The sequence below is a fragment of the Coturnix japonica genome, chromosome 5 (assembly GCF_054131305.1).
Source record: "Coturnix japonica strain WE chromosome 5, WE-NBRP24, whole genome shotgun sequence".
In the NCBI taxonomy this organism is placed as follows: Eukaryota; Metazoa; Chordata; class Aves; order Galliformes; family Phasianidae; genus Coturnix; species Coturnix japonica.
The window spans coordinates 19,750,678-19,778,575 of NC_140667.1; the positions used below are offsets into that span (position 1 = coordinate 19,750,678).

Below are 27,898 nucleotides of genomic sequence, written 5' to 3' on the forward strand. Positions count from 1 at the left end.
CAAACAATTCTATGATTCTATGAATAGCTAGTGCTGTCTTTGCCGTGAATAATGAGTCAATTATCACTTAGCCAAGGGGGGGAGAAGAGGGGAGGCTAAGCAAGCCTCTCACTGGCTTGAATATGACCTGCTTTCCTTTCCATTCTCTTTCAAAAGTAAGGAAAGAAATTGCCGGAATTCAGAATACTGTCGAATAAAGCTATTTCTCTGCAAATTGCCAATTTCTTTAGATTTAGAACAATTTGTGTTGTTTTAAATGTATTTTTTAAGATAATAACTTACTGCTTAAAGAGAGCCAGTAATGTGGTGCATGTGTTGAGAAACTACAGGTATCAGTAGTCATCTGAAGAGTGGATCTCATCTGCCCTGAGGCACACTGTGTGTGGAACATTATGTTTGATTCTCCCACTCCCTGCTTGCTCATGTGGCATAGCCTTATTATGTACATGGGTGCATAGCTGATACTCTTATTGAGGAAGCATATAACAATCTCTTTGTGTTTTTTTCTTGTCCTTGTAAAAATTTTTTTTTCCCCTTGCAGTCATTAATCTAGTGTCACATTGCAGTTGTAAATGTTTCATCAAATATAATGTTTAATGTTATGTAACTCAACAATGCTGGTGGTCTTAACAAAAAATAATGTGTCTAACAGCAGCTTATGGCTAACCGCTTTGGAAAATGAGCACTGTTCTGGGTAGTCTGAAGTAAATGAATGGCACACAAATACTGTGAATGCACTTTTTGTCTGTGACAATAGTTCAGCTGTCCAGAAAACATAAAATAAGTCATAAAATAAGTTTGTGGACTGCTTAATTGTAACTAATGACAATTATTTGTCCTAGGTCTTCCGATGTTAAATGATATGCTTTTATTTGGAGTATTCAGGATCTGTGCTTTTGAGGAGGATTGTTGCCCAAAAGAATGATTACAGTGGCACCCGAGATAGATGTGGGCTTATTCAGGTTCTTCACTGAAAGAGTTGTTGGACATTGGAACAGGCTCCACAGGACAGTAATCACAGCCCCAGGTTGCCAGAGTTCAAGAAGTGTCTGGACAGTGTCAGATTTATAGCCTGTTTTTTGGTGGTGCTGTGTGGAGACTGTACTCAATGATCCTTATGGGTTCCTTCCAATTTGGGATATTCTATGATTCTATACATAAGTTTATTCACAGCCTACTGGTGTATGAATTGTGATGCTGAACATTAAAGTTGATGATGCCTTTTGCCTCTGTTAATTCTGCTGAGAAATGTATATTGCTTCCAGAAGCTTTCTTCTGGTTTTCATATATAAAAGCCCTTAAATGTGCAGTTTGGATATCGGCTCCTCAATTCCTATTGTTATGGTGTGGATACACGTGTTTGACTGCATAAAGACATTAATATGCTCTTGTGGTTTGTCAGATTTTAATATTAAACTTTTCAGTTCTTGGTATAAAACAGGATGTTCATCCTGTTTTACCACTGTAACAACAAAAGACTGAAGCTTTTTGAGTCGCTGTCACGGGCATAGGTAAATCTAAGTAACCCGTGACAGTGGCCTCTGCAACCTGTCGTGTGGGGCTCCACACAGCAGCTTTCCATTTGCGATGCTTCCCTACAATGCGACATGATCCGTCTGTGAATAGGGCATATTTCTTTTCATTTTCTGGTAATTCGTTGTATGGTGGGGCCTCTTTAGCACGTGATACCTCTTCTGCTGGTGATGTTCCAAACTTTTTATCTTCAGGCCAGTCCATGATTACCTCTAGGATTCCTGGACGATTGAGGTTTCCCATTCGCGCTCGCTGTGTAATCAGCGTAATCCACTTGCTCCAGGTGACATCAGTAGCATGATGGGTGGAGGGAACCTGTCCTTTGAACATCCAGTTCAGCACTGGCAGTCGAGGTGCCAAAAGGAGCTGTGTTTCAGTCCCGACTACTTCGGAAGCAGCCCGAACCCCCTCATACGCGGCTAAGATCTCCTTCTCAGTTGGAGTGTAGCACTCTTCAGACCCCTTATATGATCGACTCCAGAATCCCAGGGGTCGGCCTCGGGTCTCTCCTGAGGCTCTTTGCCACAAACTCCAAGTGGGGCCTTTCTCTCCAGCAGCAGTGTAGAGGATGTTCTTTACATCCTGTCCAGTCCGTACTGGCCCCAGGGCTACAGCACGGGCTATCTCTTGTTTAATCTGTTCAAAAGCCTGCTGCTGCTCAGGGCCCCATGCAAAATCATTCTTCTTCCGCGTTACCTGATAAAGGGGGCTTACAATGAGGCTGTAGTTTGGAATGTGCATCCTCCAAAAGCCTACTGCACCCAGGAAAGATTGTGTCTCTTTCTTGCTAGTTGGTGGAGACATGGCAGTGATTTTGTCGATCACATCTGCTGGGATGTGACGACGTCCATCCTGCCACTTTATACCTAAGAACTGAATTTCCTGGGCAGGTCCTTTTACTTTGCTTCGCTTAATAGCAAAGCCAGCTTGTAGAAGAATCCGGATTATCTGCTCTCCTTTTGTGAAAACTTCTTCTGCTGTATCGCCCCACACAACAATGTCATCAATGTACTGCAGGTGTTCAGGAGCACCACCCTGTTCCAGTACAGTTTGGACCAACCCATGGCAAATGGTTGGGCTGTGTTTCCACCCCTGGGGCAAACGGTTCCAAGTATACTGAATGCCCCTCCAGGTGAAGGCAAACTGTGGCTTGCATTCTGCGGCCAAAGGAATAGAAAAGAAGGCATTGGCAATGTCAATGGTGGCATACCATTTGGCTGCTTTTGACTCCAGCTCGTACTGGAGTTCCAACATGTCCGGCACAGCAGCGCTCAATGGGGGTGTGACCTCATTCAGGCCACGGTAGTCTACTGTCAGCCTCCATTCTCCACTGGCTTTACGCACTGGCCATATGGGACTGTTAAAAGGTGAGTGAGTTTTACTGATCACTCCCTGATTCTCCAACTGGCGAATCAAATCATGAATGGGGAGCAAGGAATCCCTGTTGGTGCGATACTGCCGTCTGTGCACTGTCTTTGTAGCAACCGGTACCTGCTGCTCTTTTACTCGTAGCAGCCCCACAACAGACGGGTCCTCTGACAGGCCAGGCAAAACAGACAGCTGCTTAATGTTGTCCATGTCTACAGCAGCTATCCCAAAGGCCCATCGATACCCCTTAGGATCCTTGAAATGCCCCCTTCTGAGGTAATCAATACCCAGTATACATGGAGCCCCTGGGCCAGTCACAATAGGATGTTTTTGCCAGTCTTTGCCAGTGAGGCTTATTTCAGCCTCCAGCACAGTCAATTCTTGAGAGCCCCCAGTCACTCCAGAAATATGGATTGATTCTGTCCCTTCATGACTGGAGGGCATTAGGGTGCACTGTGCACCGGTATCCACCAGCGCCTTATATTCCTGTGGTTCTGATGTGCCAGGCCATCGAATCCACACAGTCCAATAAACTCTATTATCCCTTTCCCTCCCCTGACTGAGGGCAGGGCCCCTCTATTGGTTACCTGTGATGACTGGAGCAACTCCACTGGTGGTTGGTATGTCTAGCAGTTCTTTCACCCGTGCTCGTAGTGCAGAAGTGGGCTGATCATGCCACTTCCTCATGTCTTCTCCACGGTCACGTAGGTAGCGCCACATGGAAACACGCGGTGCAATCGTACTGTTGTTCTTTGCTCGAGCTGGGAAGCGTGTGCGTTTAACAGCTGAGACTTTTGATGATGCAGGTGGGGAGTAGGACTGGACTAGTTTGATCAGATCCTTCATTAGACCTGGTGGCCCGTATGAGGATTGACCTTCATCAGTTGTTTCTGATACTATTACAGGATCATTACAATTAGTTGATGGAAACAATTTCTTGCACATTTCATCTACTCGGTTTTCTAGCCGTGAGATGGCAGAAACTGCGGCATGCAGTTGGGGGAGCTGCTGATCGATGGTTTGAAGCATTATAATCAGCTCAACAACTCGGGGCCATCTGTCCACGAATCCTTTAGATCCTGATACCAATGACTGTGCAATTCTCTCTGGTGCTGTACTTGTGATTTTCTGCCACATGTCAGGATCGGCCCTCACTCTCTCAGGGTCAAGTTCGCTTGGATCAGGGCTGTACAACATTTTCGCCATGGCCAATTCCCTCAGGCGCTGAATACCTTTTTGGACGGTATTCCAACTATCAAATTTAGGCTTCAAAGCATCCTTATAGGGGTACCTTTCTCTCACGGCTTCTAACAGCCGCAACCAGAGAGTGGCAGCTCCATCCGAACATCTGCTAATCCCTCTGTCGATACCTGCATCTTGGGCAATGCTTCCTAGTTGGCGAGCTTCATTACCATCTAGAGACAAGCTGTTGGCCCCGTTGTCCCAGCAGCGAAGCAACCAAGCAAGGATACCTTCATCTTGACGCCGTGTGAACTCCTTTCTTGAGCCTTGGATTTCAGTCAGCTTCAGAGGTCGACAATAGGTGATTTCCTCCTCATCATCAGTCTCTTCTTCATGCCTCTTGGTTTTTGCCTTTGCTTTTTTCGGTACTGCTCCATGCCCGGCACCTGGGTCTTCTGCAGCCCCCCCCTGTGCTTCTCCTTCTTTTCGTTCTAGACGCGTGGACACCCGTTTCCATTTCTTGCCTTCCACAGGGGCAACTGATATTGCTACTGATGCCTCCTGTGACTGATCAGAATTAACTTGGGCTTGAATCTCAGATCGGAAACTCTCTCTCTCCAGAATAGTATGATACAAAGCACGGTATGCATAAGCCAAACCCCACATAAGGTTTACCTCCTTAGATCTCTGACCCAAATACTCACTTAATTTCTTAGGGTCCCTTAGGTGTTCAAGAGTGAAATCCCATGACACTGCGGGTCCCCATGCTTCTAAGACTTTTCCTAAACCTTTCCATATTCCCTGCCAGTCATCATTCTCTGGTTCTGGAGGGGACTTCCGCATAGAACGAATGCATAGGAACATATATGTATGCATTGATAGTGATAACATGAGTGCAAGTATGAACCCTATCTCAGTTATTGAAAAGCGTGTGGAAATCTGAGAGTACAACCCAAATAAAAAGGGTTTTTTTAGCCTGTACAATGAATTAAACATGGTGGTTTTTGTAAAATTGCCTGTTCCATCTGGGATGCAAGTATTTGTAAAATTGCCTGTTCCATCTGGGATGCAAGTGTTTGTAAGATTCACAATTCCATCTGAGGTGTAGATGCCAAAATTCTGACCATACCACATCTCGTAAAAGTACCAGGCAGGTGTCTCCATCAGTATCCACCTTATTAGGCTATATATCTGCACAATTCCACAACACCAAATTATGGTGTTAATAGTTGACCAATACTTTAAGAAGATCATAATTGCTTTCAATCCCTTAAACAGAGCAACTGGGATGAAGAGTGGATTCATAGCTGGCAGGCTCTGTAAAAGTCAGAGCTAGCTAGCTTTGCTCTAAGGGAGAAAGAAATCCCTTTGTTTTCTACACAAAAGTTAGATAGCAATGCTGAGAATGTGCAGCAGCCCTTAATGTTGACAATTTGTCTGGTATTTCAAGGTCACGTTCTCTGTGAGCAGCTACGGAAAGATAACACTCCCAACACTCCCGTAACGAAGCTCTTTAAGAGCAAAGAGAGAGTTGTTCTAAAAGCTAAAAAGCTCTATGCCCGCATTCTCCACCAAAAAATCTGTCACGGGTTACTTAGATTTACCTATGCCCGTGACAGGGGAAGCCACCCCACGCCCCCCCCCCCGGGGCCTGGAAAGGAGGGGGAAAAGGGGAGTGGGATAAAACAGCAACAATCTAAGGAGGAAAAACTTATTTTACTAAATATGATATCGAAATACAAGATAACACAATATAATATAATTAAGGCTAACAAATCGAACGAAACAGAGAGAGAGAGAGAGTCTCCGAAAACCGAGAGGCCTACTGTGAACTCTAGGCGACACGGCTGGAACGCTTCCCACTCTCCGAGAAGTTCGAGAGAAGAAGGAGGGCACTCCAGCCTGGGAACGAGATTATATAGAGTCCTGGTCCCGTGACTTATTGTTACTCCTGTTGTTCTCTGGGATATGTAGTCTTCTTCTGTGGACTGCACATTCAACAGAAGTATCCATACTTGACATGATGTTATGATGTGGAATACTGATAGCAAAATTACAAAATTACAAAACCATGACAGTCGCTAATCACGTTCTTCCTGTAAAGTGGGATGACAATATCTTCAAATAGTGGGTGATCACTTTAACCTGTCAAGAGTTTGAAAGAGTGTTCTGATGTAACACAGCTTCATTTCCATGGCCTGAAAAAGAGAATGTGTAGGAAGAAGACATTGCCCATATGTAGTGCTGTTTCCAAATATTGTTTTAGGAAAGCACTTGCTAAAAAAGCAAGGAGAAGCCAGATGTCATATCAAGAGACCAGGGATTTAGGAATTATTCAGAGGATCCATCTGTGGTTGAGTTTTAAAACCTGTTTGCAAGGCTGTTCTGATCTGGTGCAATTTACTTTTTTATGAACCTGACTCTTATAAGTACGGACATAAGGTTATGCCCAGAATGTCAGCCCTTTCTGTGTGTCATAGTAACTGCAGCACAGAGCTGTCTGTGGGGATTAATAAGTCTGTGGGAAAGTGGATGGCTGAATGTACTAACCCCAAGGGCATCATTAAGGCTCTCTGCAAGAATTACTTTAATGCCTATAACATGTAATTTTGCTTTAGAAATGTACTGCAGTGTTTCTTATTCTTATGGAGTAGACTTTTCAAACGAAACCCAAGAAACTTGGTTAAAATCCACATTTTTTTTTCCCACATAGTGCAAAGTTCACCTGGTTCTCCATATTTTATAGTGGATTTTTATTTATTTATTTATTTATTAAACAAAAAGGCAGTTTTATTTTGGCTACAATTAGTATTTTTTTTTTAGCTACTTTGTGGGCAAACATTCAGTGTGAGTTTAGAAATCCAAATTTCCATGCATATGCTTGTCTTGATCTCTAGTCAGCTCTCAGCTGCACTCTGCACTGTGGAGGTTCCATCCATGATGTCACTGCTGTGTCATAATTTTTGCTGGCTGTTCTGTGCCACAGAGACCTGTCTGGTAGGATGGACAGAAGAAGTAGGAGTTGTCCTGTCATTCCTTCTGTTGTACATGGCATTTTAAAAGGTATGAAAGGTATCAGAAATTATCGCTGACTCACTTATATTTCGGAATACTTCCTTATTTTCACCATGGGCCCAATTAGCCACTATTGATGTATAGAAGAAACATAGAGAAGGTATCCCAGTCTTCTGTCAGTACAATGTCAAAATTTTTTTCCAGTCTGATTTTCAACAGAAGAATCCCCTAAAAGAAGAAAGCCTTCAAAAACATCTATATTTAGTCTTTAATTTCAGAACCTCAACTTTTGACAATTAAATGCCACTGGCATGTGGCTGTTTATTAGTCTGATCACAGAAACAAATCTTCTCTTGCAAAATTGTTCCTGGCCAGTCAGGTTGCTAGTGTAGGTTTTAAACACTGAAAGCAGCAGTACCTAAAGGTCTCAGCTCAAATGAGGTGTATTACTAAATAAAGATACAGAAGCTAGATATGGTTTGTGATAAAGAGAGCAGTTCTTTGCTCAGTGTCAAAGACAGCGTAGGAAGCCAGACCCTGAAGTTTGCTTTCTCATCCTTTTAGGATTGTACATCTTTCTAAGCAGAAACCTTTTATCAGATTACGATCTGGGGCTCTACCTTTCTGGTGGCAAATTGTGTGCTGTCCTCTTTCTACAAACTTTAAAGTGATAATAGCTTATACAACCTGTCACTGCATCTCATCACATAGTCCTGGTCTGGTGGAGGTTCTGGCAATGGTGCATCTGGAAACCCAAGAGCTTTGCAGATTGTGGACCTGGGCAGACCACAGCTGGTGTCAGTAACAGCTATAAAAAATGAATTGCCAGGGCTGACTTCTATACCAGACAACATGGATGTTTGCTCTAATGGTTGGGATGCACATACAGGAGCATGTGTTTGGGCTATTCATGAGTATAAACAGGGCGATAGCAAGATACTGAGGTAGAAAATACAAGAATTTTTGGATCAGATAATTACAGCAATAGATAATAAATTCAGAGCATTTTCCTGTTCTTGGTAACCTATCAGATAGATAGGTATATGAAGGTATGTAAAGTTTTCTACATACTGTGAACTTTTTCAACAATGAGTTTTTCTGTATCAAGGAATAGGTCATACTTTATTCACTAGGAGTTCAAACTGCATATTCAGCTTTATGATAAAGATTGCAAAGCAGATGTATATCATGCACATGAAAGTTCTAAGCATAAGATGAGAAGTGAATATTTGAAAGAAGTTGGTATAACGTCTAGTGAAAATCATATGCTTTTCTTTATCGTGGATGGTGCCGTTGTATTAACTGATGTAATATGATTTTCCTTGCAGAAGAAGAGAGGAAGACAATCCAAGGACGTAAAAAGTCCTTAAGAAAATCGTTTTCTGCTTCTGAGATCTCATATGGAGATAAAAAGGATGGTTTACCTGAAAGAAGCAAAGAAAAGCTCGTGTCTTTCCCACCACAGACTCCAAATGAGAATAAGGTAGGAAGTTAACATTTGTCTGTGTGGACAAGTATCAGTTTCAAAAAGATTAAAAGAAATAAAAATAAGGAGAGATATACTGTCTAAATGTTAGATGCTGATGGCATTATCCCATCTGAGGCAAATATTTAAAATACTACCCAAGTGTGTAATGCTTACAGAAGCACCTGCAGGGATCACATTTGACAGTGGCATTTTCTCTACTGCAAAGCTGTCCTAATCTGACTAATAAATAAGGAGCCCCGCAAAGAACATTGTTAGGCTTTCACTCAAAACTGCATTTAATGATAAGGTTTGGCAAAAGACTTGAGTGTGTGGATACCAGCATGCACATATTTACTTTGCTTGAGGATTTTAGAAAATACAGAATCCTGTTGCTTCAGCTGCCTAAAGTAAATATTAGGCAGGCCAGAGGTCTTTTTAATCTTTGGAGACCTGTGAGATTAGGAATGTGTAGGGACAGGAAAACCACAGACATCATCTTGAGAGAGCAAAGTGGAAATCTGAGTCTACTTCTTAAGAACTTCTACCACTCTTCATGAATAACAAAAAATCAAGATGCAATCTTGCCTGTAATAGAAAATTCCATTCATTAAGCTTCTTATTAGAAATGAAGTAGAAGGTCATTTTGTGCAATGTACAGAGCAGCACACTTCAGTGACTTCAAAAGATGGCGCTGCTGGGCCTCAGTCAAAGAGAAAAAGCTGTCATTTTTCTCTTTACTAACACATGCCTTTGAGGTAGAATCAAGCAAGGCTTTTTAAACAGTCACATTCTATCAGCTGATTGTATAACAAAAATGACAAAAATCTTTTTGCCACTGATCTCATGAAGAGTATGGTTGCTTCACTGTTATAGATGGCCTTTAGGTCTCTTCTTTTAGCTACTTTGAATTGTTTTTCTGCCCTGTAAAGCAGTGTGAAGCTTCCATTATCCTTTATGTTAAGGAAAATCTTAATACTGGTCCTTGTTGCTACAGCAAATAAAGTTTCAGCCATGATGCCACATTTTTGTCACACTAGCAGTTTTAGAAACAAATACAGTAGTAGTAAAATGCATCAGAAAAGCCGCTAGAATAGTAGTGGGAAGAAACTTTAATACATTAAGTTGGCCACAGTAACCTTTAAACCTCCCTTGAGGAAAGAAGGGGAAAGACTGCATTTGTAAACAATGCTTCTATTCCAAATGTTGCTTTTTTTTGGCATAGTGTGATTACTTATACTAATTCAGTCTGGTCCCATGTGGAATTTCAAAGGATTACCTACATGCATTCTATTTTCAGCAGCACTGCATTCACTTTATAAAAGTTTTAATCAGTTTTAATCACTCTCAAGAATCTGTGTGTGTAAATCAGGAAGGGTATAAATAAACTTGACTATTGCTTTGGTTCTGTTTCATGCATATTTCTGCACATCTATCTACAGAAGGTCATAAATGAGACCTGGAAAACTGGTGGCTCTGATGGAAATGGCCTCAGTCTATCTGAACGAGCTCAGGTGAGGTTTCCTTTCATTTTCTTCAAACTGGAGATTATGAGTTGAACGTCACTGAATTTTGCTTTATGTACAAACAAAGCATTTGCAGCTTGACAGTGTATTTCTTTCACATCTGTGAGAAAGAAGAATGAGACCATCATCCTCCAAATTTCTTTTCCAAGTGTTAATGAACATGTGCTATTAAAGTATAAAGGTTGTGTAACACAATAGTGCCAAATCAGTTTGGAAAAAAATGATCTAAGAGCAGCCCTGATTACTGCACAGAAACACAGAAGACTCTACTGTGCATAGTAAATAAATCCTTTGTTGTAACACTGTTTACAGATGGGCTGGGAAAGCTCTTTGACTCTCACATTTGTGTCTATTCAGAGTGCTACCCTGAATACCAAACAACTCTTTTTGTGATACTTGTTCTACAGTATGGACTGTTTTCAGCGGGTATCAGCCTGATAAAAACAGTAGTGGTATGTCCAAAGCTGAAGCATTAAGATTTTCATAATTCATAGCTTTTTCATTTTCCATTCAGCTCAATATTAATATCAAATATGGAAAGATCAAGTGTGCTTTGTTTCCAGTTTAAGCTGTGCCTGTGTCATATGTAGTGCCTTTGCGAATCCTCAGAATAGCATTCTTCTTTGAAAATATTTTACTTCTCCATCTTCCTACCAAGTTTTTGAAAAGGTTGCTCTTCAGCTTGAGCTCCTTTCGCTGTAGTCAGTATGCAACAGCTGCAATCCTTTGTTTACACTTAGAAGTTTTTCCTTTGAGTCTCACATTGAAAAAAAAAATAAATCATATTCTTTCTTGGAAAAATACAGAGGAGAATCTAGGTGATGAAGAAGACAATTTAATGCTTTTCTGCCTTTCAGTAGTTTGTACTGAAAGGAATTTGATCTGTTTTCCACTTCATATATATTTTTTTTTTCACTGCAGGTGGACCATTACTTAGAAGCTGACATAGATGGAGGGCCATGCGGTGGTAGGTTTTATTCCTCTTCATATTCACAATCATTGTCTTTGGATTCACATTATGGACATTACTTTTTATTCTATTTATTGATTCTGAAACATTATTTAGCAGAACAGTTTATCTCATAAAAATTATATTTTCCCTCCATTCTTCCATTGATAGAAAATATTCCCAATTTCCCATATTCACCAGATTAATGTATTTATGTTCTCTCTGTAAGACGAGACATTAAGCTACCAGGTAGGCAGTGATTTTTTTTCAAGGTTTTTCAACTTTCTGTGGCAACTTTCCTACATTTTCCTATTCCTCTGTTTTGTATAGAAATTATTTTAATTACAAAGTGTAACCCACGAAGTAAATTGGGTGCTAAGAGAGAATCCTATGAAGTGGAAATATTTAATGAAAATGTTTTCCCTACTCATTATAGTGATTTCATCCTGGGCTTAAAATGAATGAGAATTACCTTTAATGCACAGTGAACTTCTTTAAGAATTCAAACTATAAGCATTTTGAATTGTTTTGAACTGCTACATTATGACTATAAAAAATTAACTCTCCTGACACTGAAAAGCATATAGAAATATTATGTTTGCAGTTATTTGTCTATTACATGTACTTGCGTGGTCTTAACTTCTACCAAAATGGAACACCTTCTGGTGATTTTCCTTATCTATACTTGTGACTGCACAAAGAAACCAAGCCATACAGTTTAAAAGTTTTGCTTAAGATCACTGGAAGATGCTGTGACAGAGAAGACTTTGGTCCTTAGTTGTTACTGTAATTAGTCTGTCTAATCCATTAACTTTGATTAGTCTTCTCTTTCTGTATGTGCAGAATTCTTATGAAGTCAGAGGGCTTACGGACTTTGAAATGATGAATATTTAGAGCTTGGTTGTAACTCACGAGAAAACAATAAACCAGCCTAAGTCAGGTTTATTACAATCTTTCTTTAAACTGGGCATAGTAGAAAAGGGAGAGTGAGATTGGTGACCTGTGTCAGGTACAGAAATGGAAAACTTATTTTCTGTGCATTGTTCTTCTCCCCATTTTCCCCCCTTTTAGAAAATTGTTCTCATTGTTCTGTGTTTATCTTCAATTATCATATTAAAACTGGGACTCACTGGTGGAAGCCTTTATTTGCATTTCACTGATGAAATAAGGATTCTCTAAATCTAGTTTAGTAGGAGTGTCATCAGATACCTGTAGTTCAAAGCAGGCCACAAATTGGAAGATGAGAAATAAGCCCAACAGTCCCCAGCAAGCAGGGTGGTGATGAAAAAGAACTGAAAGAATTTGGAGTCCACTTTCTGGACCATTGCAGACCTTTGTCTTGTCCACGAGCCTTTCAGTTTGCAGGAGTAAATGCTAATCCCATACATTTAGAAGCCTTCTCGTAAAACACACTGCATTTGAACAAGATGAAAATTACAAAAAAGATCATCTGCTTGTACTGTCTGAATACAACTTCATACAAACTAACTTGGGAAAATTTTTCAGTTATGGCTTTTAATGGTAACAATAAACCATAATAAAAGCTATTATCATATCACCACTACTTCAGATTATCACTATGCTAACTACTAGTTTGGTTTTTTCCAACTTGACATTTGATTAGGCTTTCAGTATTTGCTGTCCTCAACCCTTCCCACAAGACAGCCCTCACTGCACAAACTGCTTCTGTGCAGAAAGCAGCTGCATCATCTCCTAAGCAATCAAGAGTGCCGACTAATGACATTAAGCATTTAGATTGTATTTTATAACATTGCAATATTGCACAGTCAGAAGCTAATTATTCTGTCTATGCTCTGTAAGGAGAGTAAACAGCAACAAAACTTATACCTCAGAAATGCACAGCCTGGTTCTTGCCCAAGGCTTCAATGGAGGATGGTTGTTCAGTCAAAAAAAAACAAAAAACAACCCACAACAAAACAACATAAAAGACCCCCTTAACTCCTAAATCATCATGCAGAAAACAGACCTTGTATTTTGGTAGTTCTCTTAAAATCCACTTGATAGGCTTCATGAAGAGAGATCTGTAACCTCATTTCTATAACAGCAACAACATGCAAAATAAAATGTAAAATGGTATTTGCTACTCTTGTTTGCCATAATGAATATAAAATATCACTAATGGCCACTCTAATAAAGGATTAATTCTGAAGGACTCCAATTAATTTATAAGTAAGGCTAAGCGTGAATCAAATATGAAAGGCATTCTGTTGCTGATCTCTTTAAATGTTGCCACCTTTATGTCAGACAAATGAGCTCATACTGGCAGAACAAGCTAGGACACCCAGTGAAAAATATACCTTTCTAATATAATTACAGCAAGCTTTTATCTCTACTTGATATTGGCAACTGTTCAGCATCTCTGTACTTCATTTAACTTTAAGGGCAGATAATTTAGCTGAGTTAGCAATTGTACATTAGTGCAATAAATATTCACACTTAAGGAGAATTGGCTCAAAGCTGAAGGTGTGAAAAGCATGGTAGAAAATAGGTGTTAAAACAGCCAAGTGCCTTCTGGAGGATGTTCTATGAGAATCACTTTGTGCTTGCAGCCCAGAAGGTCAACTGTATCCTGAGTTGCATCAAGAGAAGCATGACCAGCAGGTCGAGGGAGGTGATTCTGCCTCTCTACATTGTGAGGGTGGTGAGACATCGGCACAGGTTGCCCAGCAAGGTTATGGATCCCTGGAAGCATTCAAGGCCAGGCTGGATGGGGCTGTGAACAGTCTGGTCTAGAAGGAGAGGTGTCCCTGCCTATAGCAGTGGGCTGGAACTAGATGGTCTTAAAGGTCCCTTCCAACCCAAACTGTTCTATGATTCTATGAATCATTCTGCTACTTATTTATTATTTTGCTAAGCCAGGTATCTTTTACAGTGTGAACACAGCTGCTTCTGATATGAGAAGTAGCCCATATATTTAGTCAGTATGCAAATTCACTGTAACTGTTTTCATTAGACAGCATTGGGCTGCAAGCCTGAAAGCAAGGCAGTACTTTTTCACTGTGAATCTTTGGCTCAGCAAATGAGGATTGGCAAAGGAAAATTGCTGCCCTAGATCATAGCTTTAACCCATAGTGGAGCGACAGCATGCGTATGGTGGACTGCTTAATTGCTTTTTCTCTTTGAATTTAATCTGTAAGTAGCTTAAGTCAACAATAGAAATGATGAGGCTTTCTCCAGGGACAGATGGAGAATGCCTAGTACCTGTGTTTTGGCAACAAAATTCCTTTCCAGGATGGGTGACAAATCACTTGCTGTAGGGCTCAAAGGATACTTAGGTAATAATAGTAGGTAGTATTTATACAAAATGCTAAGTATGTGAGAAGTGTGTCTAGGGACCTTGAGTGTAGCCTTCTTTAAATACAGGAGAATATTAAAAAAGAGCTCATTAAATGTGTGAGTAAGGATACACAGCTTGTCTTTTCATGGTCCGCATTTTCTGCTGCCCCATAGAAAACAAGGAGAACCTGAATGACTGTGATTATTTAACTAAACAGTTCTCTGTGCAATATTTGGCATTATTTTATTTTCCATAATCTGTGCGTTCCCATTTGTATTTTGAACTTATTTTTTATTTTATCATCTTAAGGAACAAGATTCAGAGTTCTGTGGATGTTTTTGGTTTTTTTTTTTTTTTTTTAAGTATTGGGCTCCACCCAACCTACGAATCTGTTCCTTTTTATCTCCTCTCATCTCTGCAACCCGTTTAACACTGCCTCAGGATGACTTCACACTAGAAAGCTCTTTGGGGCTAACAGCCTGAAGCCTGAGGATGAGAGGAGGCAAAATTTAGCTTTTAAGTTTTCTTTTTTTTTTTTTTTTTGTTAGCACTACCTTCCTCCTCAGCTTCCCATCAACAGAATTTTTGCCAAACGTAGTGTCTGAAAGTGGTGAAGCCTGCAGTGGCCTATCTATAGCTGTGCATCACTTGGCTCAGTAAAGATAGATAACTGCAAACTCCTTCATTCCTGAGGGTTCAGATCAGTTTTCTGCCAACAGATTACTTTTTCCCTATACTTATAATTAACATCAATGGTACAAACTGAATCTAAAAAAACAATTTAGCAGTCTTTGCAAATGTAGTTAGTAATCACTTTCTGTGAGCCAGTCACACGGAGCAAAAGAGCTAAAGAGAATTTCTCGGCTTCCAAATCAGTTCTGGTAAACTGCACTGGACTCGAGCAGTATTGTAGAAGAGTGCTGCCATGTCATCCAGGAAGATGATTCTTCATTGTCTTCCCATATTTTTGATATCACTGCCTTCTCAATTATCTCTATATACAGTGCCATTGGCAATATCCATGGCATTCCTGTTGCTAATTAATCACCTCCACAGAGAACATAATTAGCAGCTTAATTAGGATCATCATCCACTAGTGCTGTAACATCAACCTAAATCAGCTGTGAGGTACTGGCTAGAACTTACAATAGCCTACAGTTCCTTTGGGAGCTCCCATTGAGAAGGAGTACTGTCAAAACTCTCTAATTTTTCTCTCTGAAGGAGTTTCTTGATTAAACATTATCAGGGAAAGCAGCATTTACCGATTAGACTTGCATATGCTGTCACGCAGCCAGGATAGAGAGACAAAGCTCATTTCTGGCATGTCTACTGGCAAACAAAGGTTGATTACCACATTCTTATGGGGTGATTGAAGGAAATCTGAAACACTGTTTGCATTACTAACGAGCCTTAAAAAATTGGAATTGACATTCTGAGTATGACAAGCACTTCTTGCTAAAAGCAAAAATAAATTTCCTTCTGTTGTCCCAATTTTTAAGAGATGTCTTCTTGAGCCATTGCCAGGCAGTTACATAAGTGTTTCCTCTTCATCTTCTCTCCACAGACTGGTCTGTTGTGAGGAAAAAGCTGCTCTTGGTACTGAAATAATGGGCGTTACCTCAGGAGGTGATATAAACCTCTTGGTGTCCAGGCTTTCCTCTCTTCAGGGAGGGTATATATTAGGGGTGCAAGTTTGAAACAATAGCAGAAGTTGCCATTGCCTTTAAATGACCATTCACTTCTCACTTCTGTCCTACAAATAATTTTGACACTTGTTCATGAAAAACTGAAAAAAGAAGTTCCAGTGTGTGCGTGAAGCCATAGTATGTATATTTTATTTTTACTTTCCAATTTGTTCAGAAATCTTTCTCATATAACTGATACAGAATAAGATCAGATACTATGCTGAGGACAGGGACCGAAAGCACATAGATGACTGGAGATAGGTATAAGCAACCAAGAGGGTAGAGATGAAAATTGAAAACCACTTATTTGTGAATCATGAAGCAAAACACATAAGTCCAGGAATGAGATACCAGAAGGAATAGATTCCACTCTTTATTAAAGAATGTTCTACTTTACAAGTCTGAATTGGATAGTGGATAGGCTTTGAAAATATAAAGAGATGCTAGAAGAAAAAAGTAAATGAAGAAATTCATTATGTACCTTTCAAGAATACCTAGGTAGGAAATCTTTATTTTCAAATGTGGATTTACAGGAAGATAAGAGGTCTGTAACCACTCTGCTCTGGTGAAAGTGTGCAGGTAGAGATTAATAGCCACTTCTTCCTTTTCACTCTGCATCTATCTGCCCTCTCATTGGTTCCGTTAACTGACATTTGAACAATGCTTTGAAAGTTTATTCTGAGATTTCAAGAGAAAAATAAGCCACAAAAATCTGGTATAAAGCTGTAAGGAAATTTGTACGGCAGGCAGAAAAAATAGTAGGTTGATTTACATAATCCTTCAACTAAATTGCAAGACATATGGTTTCCTTAAGTTTCTTCATATAAAAACATTATGGAGACAAGATGGATGCATCTGTACTGTAGCAGGGCTGAGACTGATTCACGTTAAAAGATATTTCTAAACCTAAGGCATATCGTTCTGAGCTGTCACAGAAAGCAAACTCGCTATTCCCAGTATGAACATTTTCTGTAAGTGTGGAAAGCAGAAGTGATTCAGAAAGTCTGTAGACTTGTGAACTGTGGTCCAAATCTTGCCAATATAGAAAGGTTGCATGTTCCAGATATGTGTAACTCCTCTTAAGTGCCTCTCATTGGAAAGTTCAGGGATGGGCAAACTTCCATAAAATATCCTTGGACATGAGTCATCTGGCATCATAACGGGAAATATTATTGCTTCTATCAGGTGTTGCTTACTTAACACTTCAGGAGATTAATATGAAAGCAGATGTTTGTAAAGATTCCTTATGCCCGATGTACAGATGGTGAAACTCTAGGAAAAGAGAGTTGAAATAGATAGCCCAGGTAATCAATAGTAAGACTATAATTCAGTCTGTTATTTGTATGTTTGCTCAGGACTTTACTTCCTCTTTATGAAAGACATAAATCTAATCACAAGTTTTCTCTGAGTTTGGGCATGTCTAGCAGCAGAATTTCTATGCAGTGTCCTCAAGAAAGAAGAGCTAACCATCTACTTAATCAACTTCGATTTTTCCATAGTACAGTATATTTTATTACTTAGATTTTAGCCCAGGAGTGTATGTATCTGTTCTCAAGGTAGCTGCCTAATATTATGCAATGATCAGTATACTACACTTACAACTAAAAAACCTCTCTCTACATTTAAGTACTATGGGATTTATATGTGATTTTGCTATTTTATATATTGAATTGAAGGCTAACATCAATTATTTTTTATTCAGCAGAGTCATTTGTTCTTCCAGGAGAGGTGGAAGAGATAGAGACTTGCTGTACACCTCCTTTGGAAAAGCCCATTCAGCGGAAGCTCAGAACCTCCTCAGTTCCACAGCCTCTGGACAACAAAGGAGAAGAGGTATGAGGCCATATTTTTATTAGTTTGTTGTTTTTTTTTTTTTTTTTTTTTAACCTCTTGGCTTCCAATGTTATTTCCACAAGAACAGAGAGGTTGTGAAGAGCTTCTGTGAGTTAAAAAATAATAATATTAATTTTTGAATAAAAAGCAAATTCTTAGATACGTTAAGCATTGGGATAAATGATTGAATAAAAAAATGTTGTTTTCTTATTGCATTATCGTGCATTTTCAAGATGTGGACTTCAAGGCTCCAAACTGTATGTGGTCTTTTTAATATTTAATTGGTTTAACTAAAAAAATATTCAAGTAAACTCTTGCATTTCTGACCTTATAACAAATGGTAACTTACGAAGAGTGATGTGCCATTTAATATCCCAGTGATCACATGATCTTAAAACAACATTCAGTTCTCACTGAGCTGAATATGGGAGTCATTTTTTAGCAACAGTGAGGTAGTGAATGATCACTTTAATGTGACACTGAAAACAAAAAAGGATTTAGGATATATTGTGATCAGAATTGGGATTTGTTCCTTTGGAAATAAGTGCTGGTATGATGCTGCTGAGGATTTGTATTGTCTATGACTGGTGTGAACAGCTTTGCATTATGGAATCTCAGTCTCTTAATCAGACACAATCAATACATGCTTTAATTTACAATTGCCATTTTCTCTCAGAATTCCAGGACTTTTCAAAGTGGAACAGAAGGTGTGGATTGCTCACAGGCTTATTCTAAGTCATTTAGCTTCCTATCCAAACAGTCATTGTGAGCATTAGCTTTTGGGGATGTTTCTATTGAAATTTTTTTTTTTTCATAGTTCTTTTCCCTTGCCTGATCATGGTAATAGAAGCTGAAGCTCGCTGCCGGCTAAAATGGGGCAGTTTTGATATCATATGTTTATTGATATCCCATGGGGTTTAAACCATAAACGATAATGATATGTGACCAGTGAAGGATTGATGCTATAACAGTGCCTATAGTGCCTCCTTTCTTGAGTTGAATTGTGTTTGATTCTTTGCAATAAACTCTTCACTGTAAGGAACAAGCCTGCTTTGGGAGAAAGTAAATGTTTTAAAATGACCTTTCTAGCTCTGGTGCATTCCATTCTGTGAATAAAAATATTTGCACTTTTCCCTAAGGACTGATGTAATTCAAAGTTTTTGCCTTAAGAAATATCCATTGGCACACAAAAACCCTTAGTATGAGGTTTTATAGTTTGCTCATTTGATAACTTCTTTATAAAACCAAAGAAGGGGGGTTGTTACTGCAGAATTCATAAATGACTGCATGTGACTCTTTAACATAATTCATGAAAAATAACTGAAGATTCTACCGCACACAGAATTCACTTCAATTTCAGAAATAGGTGGATTTGAAATGGAAATAGAGTATTATTATTACATTAATGCATTTTTTCACAAGTGTTTGGTTGGTACCAGTTGACACAATTCTCAAAATGAAGTCAGTAGTTTCCCTAGATTATGTGCATTTTAGTGCCTTCACTTAGGTATTAGAAATGTGGCCTGATTTTTAGAACTGTCAGGACTGAACAGGTCTATTTTAAAATCCCTCAGTGCTTTAAATTGTCATCGCTGTGAAAATTAAGTCTTGCATTGCTTATGGCAGGACTGCTTAAGAAAAAGATTTACCCTGGCAACATTTTGAAATGACTGTTCTCTGCCCAACAAAACAGCTCTGCTAGGGAAAGGCAACAGAATGTGGCTACCTATTTTGTTTTCACAGGATATAATGGGAAACAATTTCCTAAGAAAAATAAACAATCTTATTTCAATGTAGGAGAATTTCTTTGCTGTGGACCTATTTGTGAGGGACTTCAGTGGAATTTATTGCTAGGGAAAGTTTAGTGTGCAAAGAGAAGTTCTGTTAAAAGCTAGCATACAACTCACCTAATAATTAAATAACAGCTTAGTGAATGACGCAAGAAATTATTTATATTGGTCAGCAATTTTGCTGGTTTTAGAAACGTATTATAAATTCAATATATATTTCATACATATATGTTCCAAACTTTAATATATACAGCACAGTATACATAACCTTCCATAGACCAATCTGAAGTGAAAGAGCAGAAACAATGATTGTTTGTTTTCATGATTGACGTATATTATATAGAACATATACTCCCTCTGCCCAGATATTTATTCTCTCCTTTATCTCTATGTAGTATATCTTTTTCATATTTTTTTAAAATTAACTCTATGTATTAATATCTAGGTTTTTATTTGTTCTTATTTTCCCTTTGCATATATTTGACTTGAGTTCAATGTGTATTTTTCATGCTCTCGCTGCTCACATGCATTCAAAGTGGGATTTATCTCACCTGACTTCAGCTCTGCTTTTAGCCTAATTTAGTGCTGTCGTCAGGAGGAAGAGATGAGCACCTCCAGAGAGTGATTTATCCCACTTGCTGTCAGCATTTGTCCTAAGATGTAATATATCTGTTTGATATCAGAGGCTGACTGTCAGGCTGGTTCTTTGTTGGCTACTTTAATCTAGAAATTTAACTTCTCTATGTCTGAGATTAGGAAAGATGAATTCTGCCCTTCTATTCTCCATTGTTAGCATTTAGTTTGAGAATTCTAGAAAGTATTTTGAGCATTCAAAAAAGTATTTATTGTGCCTCTTTTTATCATTTTATCTGTGGAATGATGGCATCTAAAACCTGAAGTGCAGGTCACACTGACTTCCTGTGATTTGAGATTTTACTGATAGCCCTTAAGACTGAGAGAGAACTTCAAACAGGATTGACTAAGTGAAAGAAGATGGAAGAGCTGTATCTTTTCAGAGACCAGTAAAGACAGAGATTGAGTGAGTTGTCCAGGGTGATGAAGCAGTAGTGGAAAACAGACCATGATGTATTTATTGTCCAGTGGCCCTAGCTCAAGGGTGTATGTGCATCCTTCACATATTTCCAGCAAGTGGATTTTAGGAGTGCTGTAATTATATAAAAATACAGGTTTTTGGAAGGACAGGGACAAACTGCTGAGTTAACTGTAACTCCACACAGATTAATAATAATAACTCTGTTGTCAGTTATTTTGAAAGTCTGAACTTTAATGTATTTTATTTACAAAACTACTTTGTAAAGCAACCTCCAGCAAAATACTTTAGTTATTAATATGAACATTAATTTGGACATGCGGGAACTGTAAATGAAAATTATTTTCTTCAGAGAGTAAATCATGGCAGCAATCTTAAGCAAACTGGCAGTTTTCTAATAGAGCAGAATTCTATTCCCAGAGAGCTCTCAAAAAGATTTCAATTAGATGTTAAATTAGAGACCTGAAATTCATATATTTCTCTCAGCTCCTTAGGCAAAAAATAACATGATAATAACTTGATCAGCTCATAGGATTCTGTGTTCTGTTGTGAAATGTCTTCCTTTTGAAACAGATCAAATTTGCAGCTTGCAGTATAAAAAATTTATACTACTTATCTGTGTAGAAGCTTGAAGTGAATAGCTTCTTGGGAGAAGAAGAAAGAAAGAATCCTCACTGCTTTGAGTACTTGTTTGAGAAATGAAGCACGCTGATAAATACGTAATGTGAATAAACTTTTCAGTGTGCAGTGAATGTGTAACAAAAATGGGTAGTAGTGAAATCAGATATGGTTTACTTTGGCATCCATCTCCATGCACCATTTTGGGTTTGAGATTTTTTATACAAGTTTTTCCAGTATTTATCTGCATTTGCATGAAATGTTATTGGATTGATACGAAGTTCAATACAAGGGCACAGTGAATGATTGTATGGTTTCTGTAAGCAGAGAAAAGATAGATTTGTTCTTGTAGAATCCCTGCGAGGGTACACTGCAACTTTAACTATTCTAAGCTTAATTACTTTTAGATGTGGTAAAAAATATTGTTACAACCAAACTAATAGAAAAATTTGTTTGCATATTACATCATATTTTAGAAGTGTTTTGTATTTTCCCAAAGAATAGGTAAGTACTACTGAAATTGCTAATGTAGCACTAATGAATTGCAATTGCTGTCACCAGTCATTACCCAGCTACTGGTATCCTTACCAATACAGAATTTTAGGAGGATTTGCCTATGGAAAAAAAGAAACTGGACATAAATGTGATGAGGAGGTCAAGGAGTTGACTGTATCCCTAACATGAAAGAGTGCTTGTTTGCAGGCTTTGTCTTATATAAATATTTATGTCATGTCTTTTTATAAAAGTTAATGATGGTTTACCTGAGTTAGACTGTGGACTCTATTAACTCTATTTACAAAATTCTCTTTTCTTATTTGTTAATGCCAGTGTCTATGGGTCTGCATCTAAGATGATTTATGTGCTCCAGTGTCTTGGAAGCCAGTGTAATCTAGGTCCATGGAACATGAAACAATGTAGATGATTAATAAAACTGGAAAAATATTTCTTGGTCAGTCAGACAATTTTGGAGTTTACTTAATAAAGCATCCTTTAAAGGATATTCACTGCTGTGTCTGTTGGTTGCCCTGCCACTGGAGAGGAATCCTAGTACTACTTCTGTGATTTATTAAATGGCATGAACTATGTCACTGCAGCTTCTGACAGAACGTTAACTGAACTTGTGTTGATGCTGTGTCTTCTAAATTGAGCAGTGGCCATAAGATTCTGAATATTCTTTCTTGCATTTTGCAAAACAAGTGAGACTATTCTTAACTTCAAATACATGTGCTGCTCTGAAAGTAATGCCTTCTTTATTACATTGGCACAAGAAATCAGAGACAGTTGTTGGTGGCATAGTAGTAGAGACTGAACCTTCCCACCAGTCTTCCATTACATGTTGTTGTGACAGATGGCAGCAGAGAGGCAGTCTCATAAAATGGTGTCTGACATAGAAATGCATACGAAGCGAAGGTGTGTCAATGAATTTCTCCATGTAGGAAAAATGGTACTCACTGACATTCTCTGATAATTGCTGAACACTTGTGGAGACCAAACAGAGGATGTGAGCACAGTGAGGCGGTGGGTGGTGTTTCAGCAGTGGTGATTCTGAACAGTGGTCACCTCTGCTGGTGCAGATTTTGAGCGCAGCATGCACGCTCTTATTATTGGTGAAAATGCAGAACTAGTGGTGGTGACTGTGTTGAAACATATTCCTTTGTAGCTGAGTATTTGCTCTATCAAGTACTGTTATTGTGCTCTTTGTAGCTTCTGAGGCTATAAATAGGAGGCATTTCTTTTTACTATGTGCATAAGTAGCTTCAGAGGGGATTCATCCAGTGTTTAAAAACAAGTGTTTTAAATGCTGTGCTGATTTGTTACTGAAGTAAATAAGACTTTGAAACATGGGGCTCTTGAGGAGATAAGTTATCTGTCACAGCTGAAATTTCTAGATATTTTATATTAATTTCTAAAAGGATAAAGAATATTCCTGTGCAGTTTGGGCAGTGAGGATGTATCTCCTGTGTATTTCTGGAACTCATTTTATGAAACTGCTTACTATAAACCTTTTGGGCTGTGGCTCCCTGCAGTTCCTTTTGAGTGGGCATCCTGCTGTAGTTATTTGTGTTCATTATTTTATAGGCAGAAAGTTTATTCTAAGGTATTTCAGTGAGAAGCAGTACAGAAATGCTGAACAATATGTCAACAGAGAAAATATTGGCAAGTGCAGTAAGGCTCTATGTTCATTACACAAGAAATCCAAACCAACTAATTACATATGTCTGAGATGGTGAAAATTATAATAGCATGAACATTGATTGTGTCATTTTGCATATTCCAGGCCTTTTTTTTTTTGCTGAAACTGTGTTCTGGACATCATTTTACATTAGTATCAGATGAATGTACACTGAGGTGTTGTGTGATACTAGCCCAAATTTTAAGGGTATGGAATCTGTCTTTGAAATTTAACATCACTGGACATAACTTACCCATATCCCCACAGCCCTGTCTCTACAAGCGGCAAAATTGTAATAGATGTGTGCAAAGGTTTTCAGATTCCTTGCCTCAAGCAAAATTAGCTAATGATATTCATTCAGATACAGAACAGTACAAATGGGGCACATTAAATGGCTTAAATTAGGTCAAATTGAATAATTGAATTTATTCTTTTACTTAAAAACAGCTTAATCAGCTGAGAGTGCTGGAGTCAGAAAAATAGTTTAATTAAATATTAATTAGAAGTTTATATTTTGAGCTTCCTTATCATTACTTGCAGCAGTATTGTTTATGTATCTGTTTTTTGTTCATTACAGCTGCTGGGAGATGATGTTCAACCATTCTTACTTGATGAAGAATTTGATTATGACAATGTGGCACTGACCCCTAAGTTCTCTGATGCTGAGCTGATGCCCATGAAAGAATTGTCTGAAGAGAAGAAAAAGGGACAGATGTAAAGTCCAGCAGAAGCTGAAGACTAAATCAGATGCACTCTGAATGGCATTCTGTGCAATGCTGGTGAAATAGCATTTTAGAGAATAAATCTAACTTCTTGTACCCTTACTAAATGCTTTTTATCTGTGTGGAAAGTAAATTACACACTCAGGATTTTCTGTGTTCCATCAAGGTGCCTTGGAACCTGACATTGGCTTTCTGTATGCCTCCTAGTCTTAGTCTGAATGAAAACACAGAATGGGAAGGCAGTGCTTGCTCCAAGCCACTTGTATGGTAGCCCTTCAGCAGTGAGTTTACCATCTTTTTATATTTTGTGCACTGATTTACTTAGGCATTCAGATTGGCTAAGGAGGTCTCTGCCAGTCCCTACATCCAAAGGGAGTTTTGCATAGATCAGTGGCCTCACTGTTGCTCAGCTTCCTTGTTGTTTTTGAGGTCCTATGAAGCAGCTGGAAGATGTCTCAAATGACAGCCACAAATTCCCATTTGTTAAATAAATATAATAAAGTAAAATCCCTGACTGGAGTAAGGCCCATATAGCCTCTAGGCATGCTGGAATAATTGCTCCATGAGACATAAACAAGCTGGTGTGATTCAGAATAGCAGGCATGGCTACTCTAGCTTATATTTGGTACTGAGTAGCCTAAAGCTAGTCCTAAAGCTGCCTTTGCTTATTTCTTTCAGTAATGTAGAGCTGAAAGAACTTTTTGCAGCTGACATGTTGGTCTATAGACTCTGTCACTGTAAGATTTAAAGATGTGGGGTTATACCAGTGAATAAATTTGGGGGTATATTTTTTATTTCTTCTGAGTTGCCTTAGATCTTCTGAGACATAAATATGCCAGGTAATTGTAAACTCTTTTGAAAGAGTTGATCAAAATTGCTGTTGTGTAACTACTGACAATTGAACTTATAGTGCTACAAAAACCCATCCAGACAGAAAGAAACACAGTGATCTAATCCATTAAAGACATTGGCATTGAGAGGCTGTCACATTTAACTTTTTTTTTTTTTTTGAGATGATTCTGGGTACTGGTTTATGACTTCTACTCAGCATCACTGAAATTCAGCAAGCTCTGGAGTTTGATAAAGACTGTATACTTCCTCTCTCAGAAACTTATAAGAACAAAGAATGGGATGAGTGAAAAATTCTGGAAGAGATCCAAAAGTAAATCCAGGAGGAGGAATAGAAAGCTGCTTTATAAAGATAGCAGGGTCAGCCTTTGAGGGCATCAACAGAGAAACGGGGAATGCAACTTCCTTAATGTGTGTTCTCACTGCAGTAAAGAATATTTAGTTTAAGGGAGCTCTGTACAGTTTTTTATTTTGAAAACAAAGAATTAACCGTAAAGGTGGGCTTTTGTGGCTTTACAAAAAGACTAATGGATGATGAATTTAGCACTCTTTGTATATACATTTCTACAAAAGTATGAAGTACAAAACTGTAGATAAGTTGTGTTGGAGTCCTGTTGTCAGTATAATCAATGATAACTTATCCAGGGGTTCCTAATGATCTTCAGGCCAAATCAGCTCTGGAAACTGAGTGTATTTCCTATTCATTTCATTAACAGCCTTTTTCTGTACATGAGGGATAGATTCAGCCATTCAGTTCCTTCTCTCACGGGCATATGATTCTCTTACCAAATGTTCAGAGTACCTATTAAGCTCCATAAGTGTCATTCTGTATAGTCATTATATGGTTCCATTAGATATAAAGAAACACTTTTCTGCAAAACACCCAACAAAATGGGAACTCTTTGGTAACACTGATCCCAAGTAGAGAAATGAGGATAATTTACTTACATTTATGTTACTTTTAGCTCTTATTGCTCTTTGTTAGCAATGACAGATATGATAATCTCCAGCACAGTGGAGATTAGGCAATGTAGGCTACCTTTTTCAAGCGTGACATGTCGGCTTTATTAGACATACTGATGGCTATTTTGGGCTTGTAACTTTTAACTGACTACATAGAGAAGGCTTATTTTCCTTTTCTCCATTTTCAAATCATCATTTTAAAGATCATACTTGATGTGCATTTTAAATTTTATACATATACATGGAGTTAGTTACCTGGATTTGTATGTATATTTCTGAGATGTTTTAGAGTCTGAATAATATATATATTTTGCTCTTTATTATTTTAGGCTTTCAGCATAGTAAGGTACATCCTCCTTTCCTGTTTATGGTTTGCAGTAAACTCCACAAAGGAACAAGCTCCACAAAAAGAGATCCTGACTTAGTGGTAGTCAGCCTTAAAATGAGATGTGGGAGAGGTGCAGCCAGGCTCCACCCCTTCTGGTAGCACACCTTCACCTGTGCTCCTGCATCTGACTCATTGCCTCAGGTGATTAATCAGAGGTTCAGGCTGTGATCAACAGTTTTCCATACAGGAGCGGGCCTGGCTTTCTAACTCAGTGAAAGGATTTGAAATGTAAAATCTCTGATGCTAGGTGAACTCATAGGAAATGAAGGCTGTGTGACGGGTCTTTCTAATCCCTCTGTGTTCATGACTTCATGGATGTCTAAGGTGCAGCAGAAATATGCACCTATCTCAGACAGTGACCTGATCAGCTGTGGACATTTTGCTTACTGAGGTGTTACCAGGAGGAAAGCGACTGTTTCCTACTTCAGTGTTGATAGATCCTGAGTCATGAGGAGGAAATCTGATTTTTATGAGAAGTCAGTACTACTTTCACTGGGTCAGATTCTTAAGGGTTGTTTCCTTGGATGGTTATGGTCCAAGCTTAGATATTGATGCTCTGAATTGCTCCTTGTGGGTGTAAGAGGAAAAGTAATTGCTTGATGAAATAATGGTTTTGAAAGCATAAGATAAAAATTGAGGACGTGAAAAGCGATGCAGACAGATCTGACTGATTCAGACATCATTATGGTTCTAAATATATTTCTGTTAATGCACAAAGGTATCATTATATATACTTGTATATACACACACTGCCACTGAAAGAAAATAATTTCAGTATGGAGAGTACTCACCAGATAATTCAGAACCTTTTGAAGAAGGTGGCATGGAAACAAATCCCTGCTCTTCTGGAAAAGACCCTTTGATCCTCTGGCCTTGATTTTCTGCTGCTGTAAACTGGCAGGGTTCCACTGAGGCCATTTGTGTTCATACAGCAGGCAGGATCCCGGTATTTACAGCTTTCTTAGCTGAAAGAATACAAAACCAAATCAATTGCTGATTTAACTCTACTGAATGCAAGGCAATATATAGACCATTATCTTTATGAGAAAATATTCAAATGCAAAGACAATGCAAACTAAATGTAAAAAGCATATCTTTAATTGTTCTTTTACTAATTTTACACAAGTCATTTTGGTGTTTCTCTAGTACTGTCTGCTTAGAACATTGTTTTTGCTTTGATAAAAATATCAGATATATTTTCAAGTCATGTTCAAATAGTGAAACTTGAGTATATATGTAACTACTAAGCATTCCCACTTCCTTTGAAATTCTTTTGCTCTGCATCTTGATGAGGGTTAGAAATGTACTTAGCTTTATCTCAAACTTGTTTTAATGTGGCCTGGTGTCCTTTGTTAGAAAAGAGGATTCTCTCCATTTGTAGGAGAATACTAACTTCAAATTCCTAATTATTCTGCAACTTCATGCATTTCATGATGTGTTTCAGTGGCCACACAGTATCAGTGGGGCACTTGGATAGCAGGCTGATTTGT

General features: G+C 38.5%; 1 protein-coding gene across 7 annotated transcripts in view; it reads left to right on the top strand.

The window, feature by feature from the left end:
* Nucleotides 1-24,310, top strand: part of IFTAP (intraflagellar transport associated protein) — a 42,616-nt gene extending 18,306 nt beyond the window's left edge. For 4 of the 7 annotated variants that reach the window (XM_015864233.3, XM_085550228.1, XM_085550227.1 and 1 more), the window contains exons 3-7: nt 8,427-8,581; nt 10,006-10,077; nt 11,011-11,056; nt 17,724-17,854; nt 24,064-24,310. In XM_015864233.3, coding sequence (XP_015719719.2) covers nt 8,427-8,581; nt 10,006-10,077; nt 11,011-11,056; nt 17,724-17,854; nt 24,064-24,204 — 545 coding nt within the window. In that variant the 3' untranslated portion in view covers nt 24,205-24,310. Of the gene's footprint in view, nt 1-7,044; nt 7,147-8,426; nt 8,582-10,005; nt 10,078-11,010; nt 11,057-17,723; nt 17,855-24,063 lie in introns of those variants that run through there. The other 3 variants (XM_015864236.3, XM_015864234.3, XM_015864235.3) reach the window with 3 other exon arrangements.
* The last annotated feature ends 3,588 nt before the right edge of the window (nt 24,311-27,898 follow it).